The 24,026-nt window shown below is 55.6% G+C and overlaps 3 protein-coding genes across 17 annotated transcripts in view; 1 reads left to right on the forward strand and 2 right to left on the reverse strand.

Moving 5' to 3' along the window:
• Positions 1-4,126, reverse strand: part of CPEB1 (cytoplasmic polyadenylation element binding protein 1) — a 96,234-nt gene extending 92,108 nt beyond the window's left edge. For 5 of the 11 annotated variants that reach the window (XM_027569616.1, XM_027569614.1, XM_027569617.1 and 2 more), the window contains exon 1: positions 3,060-3,313. In XM_027569616.1, coding sequence (XP_027425417.1) covers positions 3,060-3,197 — 138 coding nt within the window. In that variant the 5' untranslated portion in view covers positions 3,198-3,313. Of the gene's footprint in view, positions 1-1,178; positions 1,202-2,725; positions 2,812-3,059; positions 3,314-3,525; positions 3,658-4,001 lie in introns of those variants that run through there. The other 6 variants (XM_027569626.1, XM_027569618.1, XM_027569625.1 and 3 more) reach the window with 6 other exon arrangements.
• LOC113909153 lies at positions 3,755-5,447 on the forward strand. Its single transcript, XM_027570298.1, has 3 exons — positions 3,755-4,395; positions 4,911-5,012; positions 5,359-5,447. The coding sequence occupies exons 1-3, from the start codon at positions 3,755-3,757 to the stop codon at positions 5,372-5,374; spliced, it is 759 nt and encodes a 252-aa protein (XP_027426099.1). The 3' UTR covers positions 5,375-5,447.
• A 6,264-nt stretch (positions 5,448-11,711) lies between these two features.
• The window catches only part of AP3B2 (adaptor related protein complex 3 subunit beta 2), a 61,756-nt gene continuing 49,441 nt past the window's right edge, over positions 11,712-24,026 (reverse strand). For all 5 annotated transcript variants that reach the window (XM_027569610.1, XM_027569608.1, XM_027569611.1 and 2 more), the window contains exons 15-26: positions 19,775-19,961; positions 18,398-18,516; positions 17,871-17,979; positions 17,450-17,567; positions 16,895-17,072; positions 16,683-16,743; positions 16,248-16,354; positions 15,818-16,046; positions 15,342-15,426; positions 15,029-15,126; positions 12,277-12,415; positions 11,712-12,172 (exon numbers count right to left, since the gene is read on the reverse strand). In XM_027569610.1, the coding sequence (XP_027425411.1) occupies positions 12,022-12,172; positions 12,277-12,415; positions 15,029-15,126; positions 15,342-15,426; positions 15,818-16,046; positions 16,248-16,354; positions 16,683-16,743; positions 16,895-17,072; positions 17,450-17,567; positions 17,871-17,979; positions 18,398-18,516; positions 19,775-19,961 (1,581 nt within the window). In that variant the 3' untranslated portion in view covers positions 11,712-12,021. The remainder of the gene's footprint in view (positions 12,173-12,276; positions 12,416-15,028; positions 15,127-15,341; positions 15,427-15,817; positions 16,047-16,247; positions 16,355-16,682; positions 16,744-16,894; positions 17,073-17,449; positions 17,568-17,870; positions 17,980-18,397; positions 18,517-19,774; positions 19,962-24,026) is intronic.

The following is a 24,026-nucleotide window of genomic DNA, read 5'->3' on the forward strand; positions in this document are numbered from 1 at the left end:
AAAGGTACATAACCCTTTACATCTGCAAGTCAGGCTCTGTACACTGCTGTGAGTCTAAGTTTCTTTTACCCAGAATGAAAACCCAGTCTCTCATTCCTGGCATAGGGCTATTTTAGGTCCTGGAAGCTTATTCCAGAAGATCTTAGCACATACTGCTAAAACCCTTATTAATTCTTCCTGGAAATCTAAGAGGCATGATTATGGGAATTTTAGCTAAGAGAGAAAAGGTGAGATTTAATAAGCCACATTCTACTTTGAGAGGTCTTAAAACAATTATGTAATTTCAAATTTGCCTAAATCTCAGAAGGAGAAAGTTATTGAAATTTTAACTGTCCTGAAAAAGGAAAGGCTTCTGTGCAGAGTTGGGAGGGTCACCCCCCCACACAGTGGGAGGAGCCTGACTTCTCCAGACCTCTGGCTCTCAGGATCAGCTAACTGCTCTGACACACATCGAGGAATGATAGACACAGCACATTCCTCCTGACATCAACACTGCTGCACTAACGCTCAGAAGACCCACGCTGACTTCCACAACAACCAGAGATCCCCTCCAATACAGTTAAGGTGCCTATAAATGGGACAGGCCATAAAGCATTGCATTTCCTAGACAATGTACATCACCAATAACTCCTTGGCCCCTCTGACCTACCAGAACACATGCAATATCATACCTTGAGCTATGGCACCGGAAAGACCTAGGTTTACAATGGGTTTTAACCCTTAACAGCCTTGATAACTTCATTTCTGAGCCGGGTCTCCTCATTTGCAAAATAGGGGGAAAATCTAAAAGGATGAGTTGAAGACTGAGATGCCAAACTAGCCCTCAGCTTGACTCTCATCTTCAGAGACGTGTTACCTTTGATCCTTAAACTGTTCACAATTTTTTAAGCACTACATTTATAAGAGAGACTGGTAGCTTAACTAGGAAAAAAGTCAAAGATCCATCAACTCTGGGCCCACATCTTGGTGTGGCAACAACCAGCTCCTTGCGGCTCCCTTTAGACACAAACTCTATAGCTCAGTAGGCACTACTCTTCTCTCCCCGCTTCCCTCATTTATGTCACTTCAGTTCCCTGCAGAGATCTGAGCACACAACCAGTTTTAAGGATTAAAAACAAAATAAATAGCTTGATGACTCACAAAAATACTTAGTGAGACAGCTAGTATCACGAGCTTACTTGCTAACCAGCGTGCTGTGAAGCCTGGAGTCTTCCTACTTTCACCATCTTCCTCTGCTTTCTGCCTCAAGATCGCTGCCACGGGAGGCGTACCACGGTACAGACCCACCCCTGTATCAGGTGCCTATGGCCCAACCCCAACTGCAAATGTTTCCATGATCGCTGACCACCTGCACCGGCTCTGGCTGTGCAGAGAAGCCCTGCCAGGGGGGAACGCAAGCATTTTTATGTTACCGTGACTGACTTACATGCAGGGTAGCCAACTTCCAAATTCTAGTCCTACAAACTGAATGTGCACGGCCAGGCCACTCAAGTTTCAATTCAATCACTGTGACAAACACCAAACTCTACAGCAATGTGCTCTGGGGACACAGGGCAGCTCAAAGCCAGCTCCACCAGGAACCACAGAAGACCAGGGGTGAGCCCCTCGGCATAATAATGCCGCAGCCCAGAGCTCCCCTGAGCTCCAGAAGCAGAACCTCCTTCACTCCTCTCCTACCTACGACAAAAACCAACCAAGCAAAGAAACAATCACCAACCTGAGGTTTCCAGGGTTTTGTGCTGTTTGGATTTACTCTTATTTTTAACCCAGCGTGCGTCCCCAGGATCAAACGGAGCCTGAGGGTGCAAACTATCCTCAGCAGCCGCACTTGCAGCTGGCACGCTCGGTCACCGGCGGGGGCGGGGGCAGATGAGAGGCCGGCGGCACACCTGGGCCTCCCAGAGAGCCAACTGGCCCACTTGCCCCTTGCCCCGACAGATGACGCAGAGCAGCAGTTTACTCAGGTGCCAGAACAGGGAGAGAGGCGGCGGAGCGGTAGCCAGGGAGACCAGAGACAGTTGCCAGAGAAATGCGGCGCGGAGCGCCGAGGCTGCGGGGTGGAAGGGGGTGCGCGTGGGGGAGGGGAAGAGCCCCCGCTGGGCTTCCAGAAGCGCCCCCCCTGGCTTCCCAGCGCTGTCACGGAGGCCGCGGTGCTGCGGGCCTGCTGCACCATCGCCACGCGGCTGGAGGCACGTGCAGAGGGCCGAGGCCCGCAAGGTGCACCTGGCCAGCCGCCAGCGCCAGGTGTGCTCGCCTCCCGCAGGGCCCTGGGCAGCACTGGGCCCCCTCACGAGGCCTCTGGCCTGGCCCGGGGGACCCCCTGCGACGCGGCTCCAAAGTCAGGGCCGCCTGAACGACAGAGGACACCCGCTCCAGGGAGCGACCCGAGTGACGCAGCCAAAGGTGAGTGACCTGTCCTTGGTCCGGGTCCCCACCACCCCAGCGGAGCGCAGGACCGGCCCAGGCCTTTCTGGCCAGCTGCCCCCTAGCTGCAGCTCCGCCAAACCTGAAGCCGGAGCAAAGTCCGCACCCCTTCCTCCCAAGTTGGTGCACCTGGCCAGGAGCTGGACTGACGAGAGAATGACAAAACCAGGGCCACATGCACGACTGTCCTCTCGCCAGGCCGCAGGGTCAGGAAAGCAAAGGCAGGTGCGGGCTCCCCTCCCTCCACGGCTGCGCAGCCCCCACGTCTGCACGTCCGCCCGCCAGGGTCCGCAGGACCCACCTCAGAGCCGCTGCCTCAGGCCTCCCCCGTGCGAAGCCCTGGTGCACGTGCCCGGGGACCCACCCGCGGGCGACCCGACCTAGCCGACCCCGCCCCCAGAACGCGGCTCCAGCACAGTCGAACGTGTGAAGCCACGTGACCTCCAGGGCAGGGCAAGCAGGGCAGGGCAAGCACGGCCCCCCGCACGAGGGGCCTGATCCCTCCGCCTTAAAGGAGCCGCGCCCGGTGCCGTCGTGGCTCGCTCCACGCAACTTAGCCCCGGCGCGGGGGTCTCCGCCGCCCGGAGCCCCGCCCCGCCCGGGCCACCCACCCCCCCCGCCCACTGGATACGAACGCGACTCGCGGAGGGCGCTGCGAAGCGCGTGAGCTCCCTGCGCCGGCGGCTTCGGGTCTCACGTGCGACGGCTGCGGGAGAAGGAAGTATTCCCGGCGCCAAGGCGCCCCTCCGTCCGGTAGGCTCCCGTCTGGACATACACTCGAGGCCACTGGAGTCAGCAGCGCAACCTGGAGGCCCCACCGGCCGCCCCCGGAGGGCCGCGGCGCCTTTAAGCCCAAAGGCCCTGAGTCACGAGGAGGCTCCCTGCCCCCCTCGCCACACGCCCCTCCACGAGGCCCCACGCCCGCGGGCACGTGACCCGCGCCCCGCCCGAGACTCGCGCTCACGGAGGGGGGGGCGGGGAGGAGGGGACCGCCGAGCCGGCCGAGGCTGCGCGCGGACCGTTAGCTGCCGCTGCCGGGACCGCGCCCCGCCCAGCCCCGCCCCAGCGGGCGGCAGGCGGCGGGCGGCGGGCGGCTCTTACCAGCGGGAGCGCCATGGGGCCGGCGTGGCCCTGCGGGACGGACGGGTCGGCCGGCGGGCGGCGGACCGGCACAGGGAGGAACGCACAGACACGTGGGCACTATTTTTGCAGCGAGCCGCGCACAGCGCTGCGCCCCTGGCCGCTTATAAAGCCCCCGCGGAGCCGTTCCCCCCCCCCCTCCCGCTCGCCCGCCCGCCCGCCCGCCTGCCTGCCTGCCTGCCCCGGCCGGATGCGAAGCACCTGTGTCGGCCCCGCCCGGGCCCCCGCCCCCTCCCGCCCCGCCCCTCCCGGCTGGCCCGGCAGAGGGCTCGGCCGCCCACCCGGAGCTGGGCTCCGGGACGGGGGCGGCTGCAGCCAGCGCCTGGGAGGCCAGAGGCCCACGCCCGAGCGCGCTGCTCAGCTAGTGACCCTGCTCAAGTCACTTATCTCCTCGGGGCCTCACTTTCCCCGCCCCGTACGCCTAGGGCGCGACTTACAAGCCCTTGCGACGCGGCGGCGAGGTGCTTTGTCAGTAGAGCCCCGTGTCCATGCTCCTGTTCTTCCAAGGACCCCTCCAGGGCGGGAGCCAGCCCTGCGCGCCGGTGCCCTAGCCCCTGCTCCTGCCCCGGGGACTCCTAGATCCGCTGCTCCGTATGCTGGAAAGGGGGACGCCCGGGGGATTCCGGAAAGTTCCAAAGACACCAGCGGTCCTCTTTGCACCGCAGTTTCCTGGGGAAACCGCTTCCGACGCTCCTGCCGTACTGTAATAGAAAGCTTCAGGGAGAAGGGACAGGGCGGGGGCCACGGGACAAGAAAGGCCACCGTGGTCCTGGCTGTTGTCAGGAAAGGCGACCTGGGCTGGCTGGTGCAGGAGCGGACCGGAAGCCCCAGGCAAGCGCAGAGGCGGGGATGGCATTCCAGGCGGCAGACCAAGCAAAGGCGGGGAGGGAGGATCGAACAGAGCGGCTCAATCTGACCAGGACGAGGATAATGTGTGCTGATACCACAGGAGGGAAGCCTGGGCCCAGTTTGTGAAGGGCCTTTATATTGCAGACAGCAGGAACTATTAAGAATTGTAAACAGGAGAATGGCAGTATCAGGTCTCATAAGACGTTACTGGAGACTTAGTAGAGGCTGAGAAGAAGCAAGGGACCGGAGCAAGGAAAGGGACCAGCGTTTGTAGAGCATTACTAAGTGTTTTGCATGCGTTAGCTCATCATCATAACACTACTTATAAAGCATTTATTATGCACAAGGCTCGTCCTGGCAGTCGGGAGAACAGGACTGCTGCCTTCCTGGCAGGCCGGTGAGGCTGGCCTGGATCTAATGGCTAGTGCGGGAGTGGGCAGGTAACTGCAGGTTTCTGTGGAAGGAGAGGAAGTCAGTGATCTAACCTACTGTTTCAGGAGGATTAAGAGGAGAAGGTGGCCAGGGAAAGAACGGATGGGAGTAGAAGTCCGTAGGAGGACTCAAAGTGATAATGAAAGTTGGCCGGTCTCCATTCGCAGGTATGTCCTCATGCAGGGAGCTTCCTTGGGTTGCTGGGGTCATGGGCAGAGAGGGTGATGGCTGCAGGGACAGGGCAAAAGGGGGTCCTGGCACCCCCTACCCATCAACTATTCCACCCTCTTCCTGTCTAGCCATCTGCTCCCGTCCTCATGCTGGCTTATTCCAGCCATCCAGAAAACCGTACCTCATGGTTTGTCTTCCCCGGGGACCCTCCTCCAGGGAGTCCTTCCTGGGGCCCTTCCTTCTTGGGGAGCAGCCCACCCCAAGGCCTACTCTGGCCCACAGACAGCATGGGAGAGCTGCCCTGATGTGGTGTATCTTGCTTGTCTTCTTGGATACCGACAGCACAGGAGCCCGGTGAGGGTGAGAGCACAGAGAAGGCCCGGGTGCGTGGAAAAGGGCCATTAGCAGATACAGACCATGCCCACACGAGGCCGCAGTCCAGCCAGATCTTTCACCACAACCTGGGTTGTCTTGGGTTTATTAAAATGTGAAATCTTCCTCATTTTAAATTTGGTCACTAATTCAAATTAAAAGAGCAAAGCCCAGTATATCCAGGGGCCCATGCTGCTCTCTTGCTGCCAACTTGTGTACATCCTTCCTCCTCTTTGATCCAAAGCTGAGCAAGGTAAGAATCTGAAACCTGGAATAGTGCCCAGGGGAGTGGGTATCCGGGAACTCTTCCATATTTTAAAACTTCTAGCCATAAGAAAATGAAGGCATCTTTCAGGTGATTTGGAACAGAAATTGCTGCTGCCTAAAATCCCTCTTCCTTCCCTTCTTGCTCTCACAGTAGTAATGGCTGACCTTCACTGAGCACTTACTACGTGCTTGGCACAGTTCTGAGTGTTTTACCTGTGCTGGATGAGAAAACTGAAGCTCAAAAAAAGTGAAGTACCAAGCCCAGGGTTCCCAGCTAGAAATGGAAGAGTGGGAACTCAAACCCAGACAGTCTTCTTGCTTTGGAGCCTTAACCAGATAAGAACGGAACTTCCAGCACACTTATGTGTGCAGTTACTTCAGACTGACCCCAGAGCTCAATGCAGATGGTGAAGGAAGGAGTGGCTGAGTCAAAATACAGTCATGGCCTCAGGTGTGGTCATGCCCCTTTGCTCCCTGCCCTCACTTGGCCATGCCTGCAGATAGAGCAGGAAGAACAGTACCTCTGACTGGAAGGTGTCCACAGTCCACAGGGTACGGTGTGGAAAGCAGCAGAGGTGGAGATATTAAATGACTCGGTCAAGTCCCCACAGCTGGTCACTGGCAGAAGTAGCAGGAACAAATAGGCAGTATTATCCATTCTGAGTCAACAAACAGCCTTTGAGCCCAGCTATGCCTGGCACCGTCTCTGCAGTCAAGCTCCAGATTTACAATACAGGTTTTAAGTGTAAGGGTAATTGGCTGGACTAAGTTTTAGTCCATGTTTAGCATGTGCTAGGAGGACAGGAGGAACCCTGTAGTCGTTTATATTAAGCTCAGGTGTTCAGGGCTTCCACAGCAGGCAGAGAGCCGAAAAAAGAAAAGACAGTGTGGGGAGGAAGTAATTTTCGTGGTTGAAAAAGATCAGAAGGGGAATTCACTTAGGAACTCAACAAGGTAAAGAAGGCACACAGTCTCTGCTAGACTTTTCCCAAGCTCTGTGCAGAAGAAACCATGTTCTTTGTTTTTTTTTTTTAATGTTTTTTAAAGTGGGATTTAAAAACGTGAATCAGCCCCACCTTTCATCATACACAAATGTAAATTTAAAGTGCATTAAAGATATAAATATGAAAGGCATTACTTGGAAGTGTTTTAGAAGAAAATATCTAAAATATTTTATTACCTCAGAGTATGGGTGAATTTTGTAAATCAGAAACAAAAAGCACAGGACATAAAGGAAGACTGATAAATTTGGCCAAATTGAAATTTAAAACTTCAATTTAACAAAAGATTTTTAAAATTTGAAAAAAACAAGTCATAAACTGGAAGAAGATATTTGCAATGTGAGATCTATAAAGGACTAGTTTCCAGAATACATAAGAACTGCAACCAATGAGGAAAAAGAGACAACCCTATAAAAAAATGGGCAAAAGATGGGAACAGGCAATTGACAGAAACTGAAAACCCAAATGGCCAACAAACATATCACTAGATGTGTACCCTCAGCAATAACCAGGGAAATGCAAATGAAACCATAGGAGAGACAATTCATAACTCTCACACAGACAAAATGAAAAAGATCCAATAGCAGGATCACTGCCAATGAGGGTATAAATTGGCTCCCCCATTTTAGTTTTTTGCTTTTCTACATTTTTTTAATTGAGGGATAACACATATAGTATGGAATGCAAAAATCTTAAGTGTTCAGCTTGATAGCTTGTTACTTATATATATATATCCAGGTAACTCTCACTTACATCAAGGCATAGAACCTTCAGAACCCCATAGGATTCCATCATGCCTCTTCCCACTTTATACCTCCTTCCTTGAGTTAACTATTATTCTTACTCATTTCTGACATTCATTCTGTGTATTGTAGAACTTCATATAAACATTTGGCCTCTTTCATTCAATATGATATCTGTGAAACCCACCCATGTTGTTGCACGTGGCAACAGTTCAGTCCTCTTTCTTGTTAAGTAGTATTCCGTTGTGTGGATGTACCGAATTTGTTTCTCCATTCTCCTGTTGATTGGTATTTGAATTGTTTCCAGTTTGGGGACTCTTGTGAACAAAGGTACTATGAACATTCTTGGTGGGAACTGCAGCTACTCCGGCGATGCCGTTAAGTTGCAGGTGTTTATGCTCTATGACCCGGCAATTCTACTCTTAGGGTAACATGTTAGAGAAACTTTTGCATACGTTAAAGGAGGCCTGAGTAAAAATGCCAATAGCTGTATTATCCACAGTTGCAAAAATAAAATAACAACCTTAAATATCCACCAGCAGGAGAGTGCATTAATAAATTGTGGTATAGTCATACAATGGATACTATATATAAATAAAAGTAAATGAAATAAAGCCAAATTCTATCAACATAGGTGACTCAGAAATAATATTGACTGAAAAAAGCAGGAGGTAGGAGAAGACATACTTAATGACGTCATATATATAAAAATTTAAAACGTGCAGTACACTGCTATCACAAAGTACCAAATTATACACTGTTTAGGGACATATCCATGTTTGGTAAAAGTACAAAAAAAAAAAGATGCATGGCATTGATCAATGGAAAATTCCGAATAGTGATTTACTTCAGGTGAGGCGGGAAGAGCTTGTGAAATGACTACAAAAGGTATTGCCTGAATCGATTAAGTGTTTTAGTCCTTAAGCCTGGGAATCAGCACACTAGTCGTGGTTATGTGATATTCTTTATCACAGTTTTTTAAAGAAATAAGGGACGGAGATCACTAGAGGCAGTGGTGTGCCGGCAGATGTCTGACAATGAGCTGTGGGAAGGGGAGTGATCTGCAGTATTCACCGATTTCTGTGGCGTAAACCCTCCCACCACAGCTGATTGCCAACTACCAGTGTGACTCTACCTGGCCCACAGAATTCCTGGAAGCACGGCCGTGGGCGATCGGCGGTCGGTGCTCTGAGCCAGCGCGAGCCCGCTCCCGCACACCGTTTGCCACTGAATGTGGGAGCCAAGTGCTTGCAAGGCCAGAGCCCGGCGCCCAGGCCCCCTCTGAGGACTTTCCCGCACCGCCCTAGGAGTTGGGTCCAGGGCTGGATTGTATTAATTTGTTGCTGTAACGCTAACCGCAAACTAAACAGCTCGAAACAACACCGCATATCGTCTCGCACAATCTCTGCGAGTCAGGAATCCAAGAAAGACTTTGCTGGGTGGCTCTGGCTTGGGATCCCTCCTGAGGTTGCAGATGGGCTGTGGACCAGAACTGCAGTCATTGGAAGCTTTGCCTGGAGCTGCAGATCTGCTTCTTAGCTCACTCAAGTGGCTCCTGGCAAATCCTCAGTTCTTTGTCCCATGGACCTCTCCATAGGGCTGCTGGCTTTAGCTCAAGACGTGGCACCCGGCCCTCTCCAGAGCAAAAAGATGGAGAAAGAAAGAGACTGGGGTGGAGGTACAGTGACTTTTATAACATCTCAGAAAGCACATCCTGTCACTTCTGCAGTATCCCATTGTTCACGCCCATCAAGCCTGATGAACCGTAGGAGGGGGCCACCCAATGGCGCAAATGGGAAGAAGCAGGGATCCCTGTGTGCGTCCTGGAGGTCAGCTGCCACACTGATCACAATCGAAGCTGAGGGCCGATTGTCCTGAGATGCTGGTAAATGGGTTAGAGATGCCTGGAGCTTCAGCACGAGAACTCAGGAGGCCATGGCCTTTTGTTTCCAGTGAAGGAAACCGACATGTTTCGGAATTTACTTGAGAGAATGCAGCTACTCTTGTCAGGATCCTGGGTCTCAGTCTTGCCTCGTCCTAGGGAGAGCCCCCTCTCCCAACCCCACCTCTCCCTGCCTTCCCTCCGCAGGTGCAGATACTGGGGTTCTGGCCCACAAAAGCCTAGATCAGGGTCACCTTGCCCAGGCCCTCAAGAGTTCCTTCTTCCCCAGAGCTGCTCCCTCACACTCTCCCTCAGTTAAAACAAGAAGACAACCCTGCTTATTTCCACGCACCCCGCCTCTGCTGCAGGGGTTGCTGGTGCCCTAGTGGCCCCAGACAGCAGCACATCCCACCGTGTCCCCATCAGCAGACACAGATCCCACTACCAGTTGGAGTTGGGTGTCAGATGGTTTCAGAGCTCCATGAACTCTGAGCGAAATAAAACACTGCCTCAGACTGGAAGGAAGCAAGAGGGCGGTGTGTCGTCACACTCAGTTTCTTGTTTACGTGGGTGGTTCATGCTATGAAAACTCATCAAGTTGCATACTTGTGATTTGTACAATTTTCTATACGAATATTATACTTTTTTAAATAGTATTTTTTAAAGTCTTATTTTTTTTTAAGATTTTATTTATTTATTTATTTATCTGAGAGAGAGAGCACGAGTGGGGGGCAGGGAGGTTTGCGACTGCGAAGCCCACAGCCTGGGACACGCTCCAGGGAAAGCAGCACAGGGCCGGGACCGAGGTTCCAGCCCCTGGGATTCTCGCCCCCAGGGTTGTAGATCCCAGTGCCCTTTATGAGGGGCTGTGGGAATCTGGGCTGTGAGCAACTTGAGGGAGGTTAGGGGAGATGCCTTACACACTTGTGGTTCCAACAGAGTCCGTTCTGGGGCCTTTGTTGCAAAGTACGGGTTGGCCAAGAATTCTCCGATGGTCCGTGTTCAATGCCTTGGAAAACTGCCCTCACCTTCTTACGCCGCGGGCACTGCTGATTCAGAGACGGGAGTGGGAGCAAGTTGACCACTCCGTCTGCCCTTGACTGGCCGAGCAGTCCCATTGCCCAACCTGCAGTGACAAAAACAGTGATCCCAGGGAGACCACGGGGCTCCAGGGCTCCCCAAGAAACAGCACCTCCAGCTGCTCTCTGGTGCCACGGAGCCCAGCCCGTCCCCAGAGACGAAGGTAGGGATGTCCCCTGACACTGCCTGTGTCCTCCCCCCCTGGGAGGAGGGCACACCTGCTGCACTGTCTCTCCCCTGCGGAGACCTGCTCAGGGACGCCTCAGTAGCAGGGCTGTGGAGAGCTATGGCCAAGGGTCTAGAGTCTCAGTCACGGAGGATAGGAGGCTGAGGCATCACGTCTCCAAACCATCATTTGAGTGTGTTCCTTGTAACCCAGGCAATCAACATGTTCTGGCGGGGGGGGGGAGAGTGGTCCAAAGTCAAAACCAGGTTTGGGTAACACTGTTCCAGCCCCTTAGGGGCAGGGATAGGTCACAATGCAAATTGGCATAGTAAAGGCTCTGAGAAGGCCTGTGGGAAATAAACCTGTTTCATTTAAATCCTTTATTCCTAAACTTGTTGATCATAGACTCTCTCTCGCTTTTTTTTTTTTTTTTTGGTAGAACACATGCTAACGTGTTACTTTTTACACCTTATGGAACCCCTGCTCACTCAGGCTCTTTCCTCATGGGGAAAGGCATCAAGGAGGGCCCTAACCCTCACTGCCACGTCCAGAAGGCTTGTCGCAGCTGCAGAGGCCCTCCTTCGCCACTGCTCAAGGGTGTCCACAGAGCAACAGCATCCGCCACTGGGACTTTGTGAGAAATGCAGGGTCCCAGGCCCCACTGCGGACACTGACTGCAGTTTGCAGGGTAGTAAAATCCCCAGCTGATCTGAGGCGGGGCTGAGAACACTGTTCTACCTCTCCTGTTCTCCCCCCTCCACGATGGCTGGTTGGGTCATCTCCCCAGCCAGCCGGGGGCTCCACTGACGACATATTCTGAACCTCACACCTATGCTGGGGAGTCCCCCACATTAGGGTCTTTCCTGAAGGCCCATGAGGGAAATCAGGGGGACGGATAGTGACCGAAGAGGACTTGCTTTTGCAGAGCCTCATGACAAGGACCAGGGAGCTCTTCGGGTTGGCCTCCCCATCCCTGCCCAGATGGCTCTTCCACAGACAGGCCTGGAGACTCGGGGAGGGTCACCTTGGCATCCAACCAGAGTCACCTACGAGAGTGAGTCACAGCCTTCCCCAAAAAGGCAGCAATGATCATTCACAAGGGTCACACGGTCACTCTGAGCAGCTCCCTCCGGCCCCCGTCAGAACCCCAGAAGGAAGGAAAGCTGAGCCAGCATGTAGGGAGAAGACATTTTATTGGGATTTTGCTACACAAATAGCTGCAGAAGGCTGGGAAGACAGGGGCACAGCTGCCGGCAACCTCTGCACCGGTCACTGTGGAACCCATGGGGAGGGGGTTGTGGGGGGAGCCTGGTAATGACCAGAGGGCAACAGGCCGCCCCCCCCCCGCCCCCAGATGCTATCTGGCATGAGGAATCCGCTAGGAGAGAGAGAAAGAGAAAAGAGAGAGAAAAGGGCGGGGCGGGGGCGGGCTAACAGCCCAGATGCCAGGAAGGAGAGACAAGCGGGGGTCAAAGAGGTCACAGCCCCGGGGGGTCACTGGGTCAGAGCCTGCACCACATCCTTCACCAGCATGGTGCCGATCACCATCTTCTCGCTGTTGATGGTCAGCTGGGCAGCTCCCGTGGGCCGGGCGTCCAGAGTCAGCAGGACCAGGCTCCCGCTGGTCAGCGTCCTGCCCGCAAATCTGAGGTGAGGGCAGAGGCAGGGGCTCAGCCTCGGGGCACGGGACCCTGCTGCAGAGCAGGCCTCCCCATGGCCCATCTCTTCCCCTCTGCTGCTGGCCGATACCTGTACTCATCAGATGCCCCACAAGGGACACGACCCAGGTTGGCAATGGTAGTCACTTTCTGCACCACAATGTGGTCACTCCGACAGGTGTCTGGCAGCGTGAGCTTCTCTGTGACCTCGCTCATGCCTGTCAGCTTTCCTGGGGGCAGAGGTCACGATGAGGGCAGAGGCCATGTTGGGTCCAGAGGCTGGCACCTGAGTCTGTCCACGGAGCATCCTCCACCAAGGTCCCCTCAGGCTGGACAGGTCTCATGCTGAGAGCGGGTCTGAATCTCTCGGGCTTAAGGAGGGGCTACTTCTGTCCTGGACTACACCCTTCTTCAGGAAGCCAGCCTCCCCACCCTACCCCACCCCCCCACCCCGAGCTCTACCCACGCTGTTGACCGAAGGCGGATCGGGCCCTTCCCCACTGTCAGACTTCTGGGCTACCGCCCCTCGGGAGAGAGGGACCAGGGCCCATGGTGGCCAGTCAGCTCAAAGCGGCGTCCTCCACCCCAGCCCCCACACACTCTGGTCTTTCCTGGCTGGCCCTCCAACCCAAGTTCAAATCCCTCCCAGCTCCTGGAAGCTGAGTCCTCACAAACACATCCCTGGCGGCTCTCGGACTCCTGGTCAGGGCACCGGTCCTCACCAGACAGGCCGGAGTGCGGCGGACACAGGAGGCTCTCAGAGGTGGATCTCCCGTTTCACCTGTGGCCTGAGCTGGCCGGGGCTCCTGAAGCCCCCTGGACATTCCCAGCACCCCCACGACCCCTCATGCTGCAGGCCTGAGCTCTCCTCTCCACTCTCACACTCAGGGCCAGCCAGACATCCTCCGTCCGCCCTCCTGCCCCCTTCCCTGCAGCCCCTCCATCCTCCCCCTGCTGCTTCCCCCGTTCTTCTCCTTTTGAGAACAGGCCTCCCTCCCCTGCTGCCCCCATCCCCTTCCCTCCTGACTGGTGACATTTCCTTGCCCCTGTACCTTTACTCTCCCCATGGCCAAGTCTCCAAGTCCTTAAAAAGTCCCCTCTCTCACGCTATTGCCGTGTCTCCCGCCCCAGAGGGCTCCACTGCCTCAAGCCCTGGTCTCCTCCCAACCACTGCGGTTGGCCTCTGTGCCCCCTTTGCAATGACCTGCTCTCCGACGTGGGCAGCCACCTCCTACCTGCTGGAGCAGAAGGTCTTGGGTCACCCTGGCCTAGCGACCCCACCCCAGGGCAGTCTTCTGCCCTCTCTTCTCCCCGGGGTCTCCCTCCGCCTCTCACTCTGTTCATTCTCTTATCCCTCCCCTCTTTCTCTGCAGGCTTTCCTCAAGGACGCTCCCTGGCCTCACCTTCCCACCCGTCTCTCTCCCAAGAGCATCTGACTCATTCACAGCTCCAGCTCTCACGTCCGTGCTCATGACTCCAGCCTAGAGGTGTTTCCGGGGCACAGACCTGCATCTGCAGTTGCTTACTGAAGGCCTCCTCCTGAACTTCCCACATGCACCTCACAATCAGCTGATCTGAAGCCAACCATGATCTTCCCTGCTCCCCGGCCTAGCCCATTCCTCCTTCCGCATCAGGGGTTTGGCAAATTATGGGCTGCAAGCCAAATCCAGCCTACTGGCTGTATGGCCCGCAACACATTTTATATTTTTTAAGTGTCGGGGGGAAAAAATCAAAAGATTAATGTTTCATGACATATGAAAATCACATGAAATTCCAATTACAGTGTCCATAAATAGAATTTTATTGGAACATAACCACACTCATTCATTTATACGTTTATCTGTGACGTATTCAATTGTCGCAGAGACAACATGGCCCACAAAGCCTAAAACATCTGTTTTCTGGCCCATTACAGGAAAAGGCTGCCGACTCACAGAACTGGGTAGAACTGGAAGAACTGCCGTTCTCCCCGCCACCCTGCCATCCTCGAACACCTCTCTCTCCTCCTCCTCAGGGCAGCAAGCGGCCCCCGGCTGCCCCCTTCTCAACACCACGACCCGCCCCAGCCCTGCAATGCCTTTGTTGAGGCGCTCAGCCCAGTCCTCACCATCTCTCACCAGATCTACTGCAATAGCCTTATCCACAGTCACAGGATTTAGGCCAAGGTCACACACCAAGTGAGTGGCAGGGTCAGAATTTCGAGCCAGGACTCACGAAGCCCCGTGCTTCTGCCACCTAAGCTGTCCTGCCTCCTTGCCTGCTGCAGCCTCTCCCATTGTGGTCTTAGCTGCGGGTGCTGCCGGATTGCCCTTGCCGAAGCCGAGGTCTGAACCCGGCCCCTTCCTCAGACACCTTCACGGACCGCTCCGCTGCTAGGAAAATGATAATCTCCCTCACAGTGTTGGTGGGCCGGATAACTCTGGTGACCCCTTCCAGCTCTCAAATTCTGAGATTGAAATCCTTTAGCACAGCAATCAAGGCTTCCAGAAACTAGACCAGACATCTCATTTTCAGCTTTGTTCTGACTACCCCTCTGTGCTGCAGACTCCCGAGCTCCAAACCAAACTCCCCTCTCTTGCTGGAAACTTTCACCGACGCGTGCACATGTTATTTCCCCAAGCTGGAATGCTGGCCTAGAATTTTCTGCCTGGCTGAGTCCCACTCCCTCCAAAGCCTCACTGAAGTGTCCCACCCTCTGTGAAGCCTCTGCTGGAGGCACAAGCTACGAGGCCTCCCTCTGCCTGAAGATGGCGAGGCTCCTCCAGCATGACGGCACTGTGAGCTGACTGAGCCCCAGCGGATGGTGCCGAGCCCCCTCCCTGTCGACCCCAGGAAGCACTCACCCTGTTCCTTCTTGAACTCATTCTCACTCATGAACACGGGAGCCATCAGCTCCCCAACGGGGGGCTGAATGGAGACATAGAACTGCCGGGTTTGGGTACTAGAAAGGGTGGGAGGAGACAGAGGGAGAGGAAATGAGGCCAGCATCTTGCCCCTCACCTCCCACTTTGCCTGGAGGCAACAAGAGTGCAAGAGAAAAGATCTGAGGGCCTGGGATGGCTTTCCGGACCCAGCAGCTCATGATGTATCCCTGCCATTCTGCTCCCTCCTCTCCCCAGCCCCCCACCCCCACCCCACCAGGAACTGGATACACACCACAGCTGGAAGTTGGCCGCCTGGGTTGAGTCACAGAAATTAATGCCCATTACAGCAGTGACAGATTCTCCAGGTGCCAGCGACTCTGTGGGTATGAGGCAGGGAGGGGGGGGGACACCATCACCCAATAGGTCTGGAACCCACCACTGCCAGAGCTGACCACCCCTCCATGCGTTCCTGGCTTTCTGGGCCTTTGGAGATGGTTCCTGGTTTTCTCCTTAAATCTAAACACCCTCCTCCCGCGGTCCCTCACCCCACTGAAGTCCGTCCTGAAATCACCAAGGCCTCAAGCACCTTCTGCCCTGACACGGACTTGCTTGTTTCCTAGTCCATCTTGTCTACCAGGGCGTGATCATATCAGACGCCCTCTCTGTACCCGCACAGCCTGGCCCAGCACAGAGCGGGCATCAGCAGCCACAGAAAGACTGACTGTGCCCAGGAGCCTGCTTCTCCACCATGTCCACGGCCCTCCATACCGATTTCAGGGAATTCCTGGATGCTGATGCCGGCGGGCAGTTTGGGGGTGCCCACGTGCAGGCCCTTGATGGGGGTATCAGAGCTGTTGGAGAAGTGGATGTGCACAGATACCATGTGGGGGTCCCCCGAGAAAGGCTGGCGGCTGAAGGTGTAGTCCACAGCCAGCCCCTCGCCAGCTACACGGTGCAACAGTTCCTGCCTCCCAACACCTGACACTGGACTCAGCAGCTGGAGGGGAGGAGGAGGAGGGCCAGTATGGAAATGAACAAGGAGAGAGCCTGTCCCCGCCTTGTCCTCACCTAGGGTCATCGAGCAATGGGGACTCAATGCTATCCCCCACATCACACCCCCCCACACACACACAAATCCACACTATAGGATGCTCTACAGAGACGTGTCCCTGCCCCGGAAGTCCTGCATCCCACTTACCGAGGGCACCAGTGGGGAGTCTGTGAGCGTCAGGCCCTCCAGGTCAGTAGCCAGACTGGTGGACACAATCGTGGAGGGAGACACAGGCTGGACACTGGGCGGGGTGACTGTGGGAGTAGATGAGGAAGGCTACGATGACGGAGGGGCAACGTGGAGTTGGCTTGGGTTGAGCAGGAAGCCCAGAGCTCAGGGAAGCACACCGTTCAGCACCATGGACAGCGAAGCACAAGGCCGCCTGGGGACTCCAGGCGGGTTTTGCTCCTTGATCCCAACCCCACACCTGGGGAGATTGTCTTGCTGCCCTCTCAACCCAGAAGCGTGTTCTGTCTGCTCCCCCTACCCGGAGTCCTGGGGAACCTAATCCAAGAGCGCCCATGGACCTTCTTACACCCTCCCGAGGTCTCCTGCCCCCTGTGACTTCTACCCCAAACTCACAGTCCTCTAGGTCAAGCAGGGAGATCTCCTTGGCTACCGGGGCACTTTTGCCACTGGGAGGCTGAAAGAGAAAATGGGATGCAGGTGCGGGAGGAGGGCACCTGGCCTGTTTTGGGTTGGGTAGATGATACAATGGTCTATTCCAGATGGTGGGGAGATGACTGGGCCTGGCCTATGAGCCCAGCACCCCCCTCCTGCCCCAAGGCTCTCACTGTTTTTTTCCTCCAAGAAGCAGGTTCCATCTGCTCCCCCTCTGTCTCTGATGTCCTCTCCGACTCCGATGAGCTACTGCTGGAACCACTGCCCTCATCTGAGGATGAACCTTGTCCCTCGGCCACCTTCTTCCTCTTCTTCATCTTCCTCTTCCCACCTTCCTCCTCACTCTGTTCACTGGAGGAGAGGGGCCAAATGGGGCTCAGGCCCAGCCTGGACACCTCTCCTTGCCTCACAGAAGAGCAGAAGCCCAGGAAAGCGAGCCGGAGGAGAGCGGGTCCGAGCCAGAGGAGCCCACACGTGGGCCCCTATGCCTGGGCCCCTGGCCCCAGACTGCTTCTCCACGCTGCCCCCATGAGGGGGCCGGCCCAGCAGAGGCCCCTTGCAGCCAGCCAAAGCAGCCGTCATGGGAGTGCCCTGGGGGTCTGCAGGCCCCATCAGATCAGGAGGAAGCACGGGGGCTCTTAGGAGAGGGGCTAAGGCTGAGCATTCCCCCTTCTTTTCCAGAGGAGACCCCTGAGCGCCCCCCTGGGGTTGGCTGGCTCCACTCTTACCTCTCACTGCTCCCTCCTTTCTCCTCCTCCTGGTCTTCACTCTCAGACTCACTGCTGGACTCCTCGGAGCCACTCTGGTCGCTGCTCTTACTGTCCGAGGCGCTCTCAGACCCGGGGTCTGCGGAGGAACAGTTTCAGGGCCCCTCCCTGTGTGCAGACCTCCTTGGGTCCAGAGCAGGTGCCCGGGGATCCCGCCTTGACTCAGCACTGAAGCTGCACCCCCCTGAGCTGCCCCAGGCCCCAGATGCCACCCGGACCAACCAGGACACAGATGGACTCGTATGGGACGTGCAATCGCTCGGGCCCACCCCCACACGAACAGGTCCACACAAGCAGGTGAGCAACCCCGTGCACACGTGAAACCATGTGAAACAACATGTGGGCAGGGCCACAGAGTCCCCAGCTCTGCTGATCGCCTCACCGCTGTCTGCAGACTCTGTGGGGCCTGACTCCCCCTCAGAGTCCGAGTAGAAGGGTTTCTCCTTCTCCTTCCTTTTCTCTCGATTCGAGCACTTGGTCCATTCAGGTACCTGGAAATGCGGGTGGGGCAAGAGGAGCACTGAATCATGGTTGAGGCAGAGGAAGGAAAGCACGGGGCTTCTACCCTGCACCCTGCCCTACTTGGTCCAGTCTCCAAGGGAGAATAATGGGGGGAGGGGATGCTGCTGACGCAGGAAGCACTGCTAACCAAAGAAGCAGCAGGGCGCAGCACACAAGGGGAAGGGGAGGGGGAGCACGGGGTGGGGGGAGAGAGCACGGCACACGGGCAGGGGGACCTCCGCGTATTCGCCCAGCAGGCCCACGTGGGTCTCGATAAGGGAGAGATCTTCTTCCTGCATGTGGGGAGGGTGTCAGGAGGGCCGGGCCGGCACTGCCCGGGCTCTCTGCTATCTGCCCCCCCACTCTCCCCCCCACACACACACAGCTCAACCCTTCACCCCCGCTGACCTCCACGTTTCGCACAGATGGGTCTGGAGCTTCCTCTGGCCAGTCTGGGAGCTCCTGGTAGCCTGTGGCCTTGGCATTGAGCAGGTGGGACAGTGAGCCCAGCTGGAAGTGGTCCCGGTCTGGGGGCGGGGTTAGAGGCCAGGCCAGGAGGAGGTGTTAGGAACTGCCCTGGGAGAGTTACCTCCCAGATGGGGTGGAGACTCTGGCTGGGACCCCCCCATCCAGGCAGATGAAGGCGGCAGCTGTGCCCTGTTAGGGTTCTCCCACCCTGAAGGCACCCTCAGGGCCACGTGCCGAAGGTAAGGTGGTCTGGCCTGACTAGAGCACGGGCTGAGGGGTGGGGGCAGGTAGGACTGCGGAGGGGGGCTCCAGGCCCAGAGACGCTGCTGGCCCTTCTGCTTGGTTCCGCCCGAAGGGGAGGCAGACCTGGGAGAGTGGCTTCTCTTCCGAGGCAGTGGGGCTGTGTGCCTCGGCCAGGCTGGGGAAGGAGGCCTGGTTGGTATGAGAATAGGGACTGTGAGGAAGAGGCTGACCAGTCTGGGCCAAGTCGGGGAGACATGCCTGGTCAGGCTCTGGACCCCGTGGAGAGGAGTGTGCAGTCTGAATGAGTGGGAAGGCGGCAGGGCCAGAGGTCTAGCCTGTGGTAGCGGAGGGTAACACAGAGTGCGGAGGGTTTCAGGGAGGAGAAAGGGACTTCCTCCTTCCTGGGAGATTTTCAGATCTGTCCCATCCCTCAGAATCTCCCTATTCCTGAGGTCCAGGGAAGAGAAAAAGTAGAACAGAAAGACACCCAGGAAAACCGAGCTTTGTGAAGGCAGCTCCCCTCCTGTGTAGATTCTGAGGTCCAGAGAGCCAGCTGGAGGACCCTCCCCTCCCGGCCTCTCTCCAGGCCCCTGTCACAGGGGATGAGCCCAAGGACAGAGGCAAGGCTGAGGGCCCAGCACCTGGGCTGAGCTCCAGTGACAGCCCCAAGCGCTGGCAACTTCTTCCTCAGGACCCTTACAAACATACACCTCTCCTCTGCACGCTATTTGATTTCCTGCCTTCCTGGGCCCTTGGTATTTAAATCTTGATATAAAGTGACGGCTCAGGGAGGGAGGTGGATGGGGGAGCGGGACAGGAGAGGAGCCAGGAGCCCATGCTGGCTGGGAGGGCAGGGGCTCAGGCAAGAGGATGCTGGTGCTGGTTGTGGGTGAGCAGGTGAGTAAGCCCCAGGTGCTGCAGGACGGGCAGAAGGGGTGGGCTGGGGGTGGGGGGCGGCATTTCTCCAGAAGCACTCCTGATGTCTGGCTAAGACTGGGACCTCAGGGGCATGGCCTGGGGTCCTGGCTAATTCCTCCCCCACCCCCGGGGGGCACCCTTGATTTCAGCTCCCACCTTTGAAGGATGACTCCAAGACGGGGGCTGGTTTGGGTGCCAGGAAGAGCTTCTTGGCATGGCGGCTGAGGGCACCCCCCTGCTCTGACGGGACGATCAGCTGCCGGGTGAAGCGTGCTCGGTCACGGATGTCATAGTTCTGGTCGTACTTGGCCAGACTCAGCACGTACTGGGTGAGCAGCTTAGTCTGGGGGACGAGAGGCGGGACATGGGGGGCGGGGGTCCGTCGCCGACTCGGTAAGCGGACACCTGCCGGCCAGCTGCGTCCACCACTCCCTCCCTCACCTGCTGTTGTACCGCTCTGCATTTCCCCTCACGTCCCTGGCCCCGCGCCTGACCCCGGCTCCAACAACAGCGGTGCCTCGCAGAAGAGGTAGCCCTTTTGGAATCTCCTCCCTCTGGGCGGTGGGCTCCATTCTTCCTCAGGCTGGGGTCCCTGCCGTCCCAGGCCCAGCCCCTACCCCGCCTACTCCAGGCCCCGCCAGCCTCTTTACTGTGGGGTGCCAGGGTGAGTGGAGGTCTGGAACATTCTACTGAAAATCTCACAGTTCCCAGCCTCCACTAGACAGAGGAAACGTAGACAGCAGAAGGTGGGAGAGGACAGGGGGATCCCCCTGGCAGGGGCTGTCCTCATGCCTTGTTGACTCACATGGTACATTCTGAGCAGCCCAGAGTCTCAGAGGCCATGACCTCCCCTAGAAGGTTCTAATGAGATCAGAGCAAACTGCAGCTGCCTATGGGTTTGCTGGAGTCTTGTGGGATCCACTGTCTACAACGGAGGCAGCCACATCCCAGGACCCCAAATCTTGATTGCTGCCTTGATTCTGGCCTACTCTGCCCCTGCGTTCATAGCATGACAGGCAGCAGACGTCATTCATGGAGGCCTTCTAGCACCGTGCGCTGTGTAAGGTGCTTCAACGATCTCATGTCACGTCACAGCCCCTCTGCGAGGTAGGGGCTACTGCCCCCACTTCCAGAGGAGAAGCGGAGTCAGAAGTGACTTCTCTCAGGTTAAGGAGTCAGTCAGCGCTGCTTCTAGGCCTGGGCCTGCCAGCGCCGGCCACCCACCAGCTCCCCCGCACCGCCTCCTGCTGACATAAGGCGGCTGCCCCCACCCAGTTCTCCACCTCTTAGGAGCAAGACAGTCAGAACCACCAAGTACACAGATCTCATGTCCCCACAGCCAGAGTGCCTGGGGCAGCAGGAGCCAGCGGAGGGAGTCCGGAACCCACCCTGGTCTTCCTGCGGTTTAGGGACATCCAGCCGAGGGCGTGGCTGACTCAGGTAACCTAGTGGGAGCGTCAGGAAGATGTCCATGAGGGACAGAGCCCCAGAAGCTGGCCAAGAATCAGAGCTGCTGCCGCGGCGAAGCTAGAGAGCCACTGTGACTCTCTCGTACCCGTGACACAGCCCACAGGGACGTCGGTGGACTCAGCTTCAACTCAGTCCCTTCCAGCAGAAGCAGTGCCTACAACATCGTTACCATCACAGATGAGTACTCTCAGCATCATAAGCCCCCAGGGCACCTTGCAGTGGACTTCATCACAGACCTTCCCCTCCCTGGGCCAGACATCATTTGACTGGGCACGGCTGGTGGATGCCCTTATCAACATGGTCCATTGCGAAGATGCTGCTGATTCCCTTCTACAGACTTCCCAGCTGGCTGATCAGACTCTCTCCCTCCTGCAAGTCCTTGACTAGTTCTGGAAAGAAGTGTTAAGGATTTGGATCCATCTGTCCACAGCCTTAACTGCATAACCACAGCCAACATAGGAAGGGGCTGGTTCACCCTCCTTGTCACTGCAGGATTTGCTTATAACAATTCCTTACGCTTCTCCATCCCAAGGACTCATTCACCAGAAATCCTAGCATCCAGTCTGTACCACCAAGACCCTCACCTCACTCAGCCAGGATGTGCAGGGTTTACGGGCAGCTCAAGAGGGCCTAAGAGACCCGCTTCAGTGCACCAAGAACGGAACAAGGTTCCCACGAACCAGTGGGCTCCAGCTTCCAGGGGGGACTTTTAAGTGGGGAACATGGACTCCTTTTCACGAACCCATGTCAACATACCCACTACCTTGCAGCCACCTGTCAAATCACACTGGGACGCCGGCGCTTCAAAAAGCGAAAACAAAATGCATCCTGACCTCACATATAAAAATAGGCTCCAGATCCGTGTGGCACACAGATTTTAAGGTCCTCCCCCACAATCCTTGCCTCCTGGTGCTTACGCCTTTATGTAATCCTCTTTCTGTGAGTGTGGGCCAGACCTGAAACTCGCTTCTCACCAACAGGCTATGGCAAAGGTGATGGGCTTGTAACATAATCCCGTGATTCAGTTTCATTATGTAAGACTTGCTCTAGAGACATTTTTCCTGGTGGCTTTGAAGAAATAAGCGGTCTCTCGAACTGAGGGCAGACCCCAGCTGACAGCCAGCAAGAAGCCAGGGTCTCAGTCCTATGATCCCAAGGAACTGCATCAAAGCACCCACCATGCCAACTTGGAAGTGAACACTTCCCTGCAGTGCCCCAGATGGGAACACAGCCTTCACCAACATCTCAATGGTAGCCTTGCATACGACCCAAAAAAGCCACGCCTTGACTCTCAACTCACAGAAATTGTGAGAAAATAAGCACATTAAGTCCCTACGTTTATGGCAACTTGTTACACATCAAGAGAAAACTACTACCATGGATTAAAAAATACAAAAATAGAAATCTAGAGGAAATTATAGGTGAAATTTTTAATTGATCTGTTAATGGGGAAACAACTTTCTAAATATGAAGGCTTTGGAGGGAAACAGAAATGAAAAAGTTAAAATATTGAACAAGACACCGATGTGCAACTTTTGGATGACTAAATAGGCACCGGAAATGTTCTGTTTTGTTTTGTTTTTTTCAAAACTAAGGAAATATAAGATTAACAGTGATCTTTTCTAAGTGGTAGACCTATGGCTAATTTAAATTTTTAATTCTTATTTTTCTAGGTTTTCTAAATGTGTTATGATGATCATGCATGACCTTTATGATATTAAAAAAAAGTTACTTTTTTTTTAAATTCTGCAGAACTCTATCAAAATCTTCCATCCGCTGCAGAGACCAGATTTTAGCTCCCACCATGCTCCTAGCAGACCCTCCTCCTACACATCTCACCAGGCATACCAAAAGCAAACTCACTGCTGAAATTCTTCCCAGGTGTCCGACCCCAGGTGCTGTAAGGACCACCTTCACTGCTGCCATCACCCCAAGCCCTCCGTCAGTACATCTATTACCAGGGCTTTTGTGGCCTCTGGCCTGGAACCTGATTATCTGCTGAGCCTTAGCAGGCAGAGCTATGGTCACCCCTCGGCCCGGGCCCGGATCTGGCTTGTGCTGGGGGCCAGTAAGTTAGGAATGGCTGGGATTGCTGTTTTGCATGCACATCCATATGCACATCAAAACCTCCTCCCTCCCGGAATCACTGGATTCCCTTTTCCCCACTACTCTGAGAACAGGCTGGGAAGAAAAAGAAATGGAAAAAGGGAGGGGCAGAGGGAGGAGAAAAGCTCTCTTTATTGACTCAAAGAACCATCCTAAAGGGCCTGTGCCTGGGACCCAGGTTCAGGTGAAGGGCGCTGGAGGTCAGTGTCCGTTTGCCTGAACAGCCTATGCCGGCTGCCGTGATGGGGGCAGGCCCCCCCTGTCCTGTCTGGGAGAGGGAGGGGTTCGGCTGGTCGTACCCACACTCTCTGCGCCAACCCTACTCCAGTTCTTATTGCTGTGTCTTCTACTGCTTCCCCTACTTGGCTGTGAGCATTTGGAGGCCAGTAAACATGTCTCGGTCACTGTCACTATCCCAGGACGTACCACAGCGCCAGGCACTGTGAACACTCGGGAAATCTGTGTTAAATGAAGCAATGAGCAAATGCACGTGTAGCTAACAGTGACAGCTTGGGGCAATGCCGTGGGGACACACCCAGGCTTATGACAACAACCTGACATCACACATCACCGTCCGGGTGCTCAGGAGTCCCGCTGGGTCCTCAGCCCATCTGGGTGGCTCCCCACCCACATAGCTTCATCTTTTCAAATGTTCTTCCCACCTGTTCTTTCCTCCCCTCTGAACAAAGGAGGTCCATAAATATTTGTTCGGTGAGTGCTCTAACTTCTCCCACAGTGCTGACACTCACAGACCCCGTCCGCCCCTCCTGGCTCCCATGCGTGACCGTTGCCTGTTCCAACTCCCGACGAGTGTCCCAGCCCGATGGCCCTG

Source organism: Zalophus californianus, chromosome 6 (assembly GCF_009762305.2).
Source record: "Zalophus californianus isolate mZalCal1 chromosome 6, mZalCal1.pri.v2, whole genome shotgun sequence".
Taxonomy (NCBI): Eukaryota; Metazoa; Chordata; class Mammalia; order Carnivora; family Otariidae; genus Zalophus; species Zalophus californianus.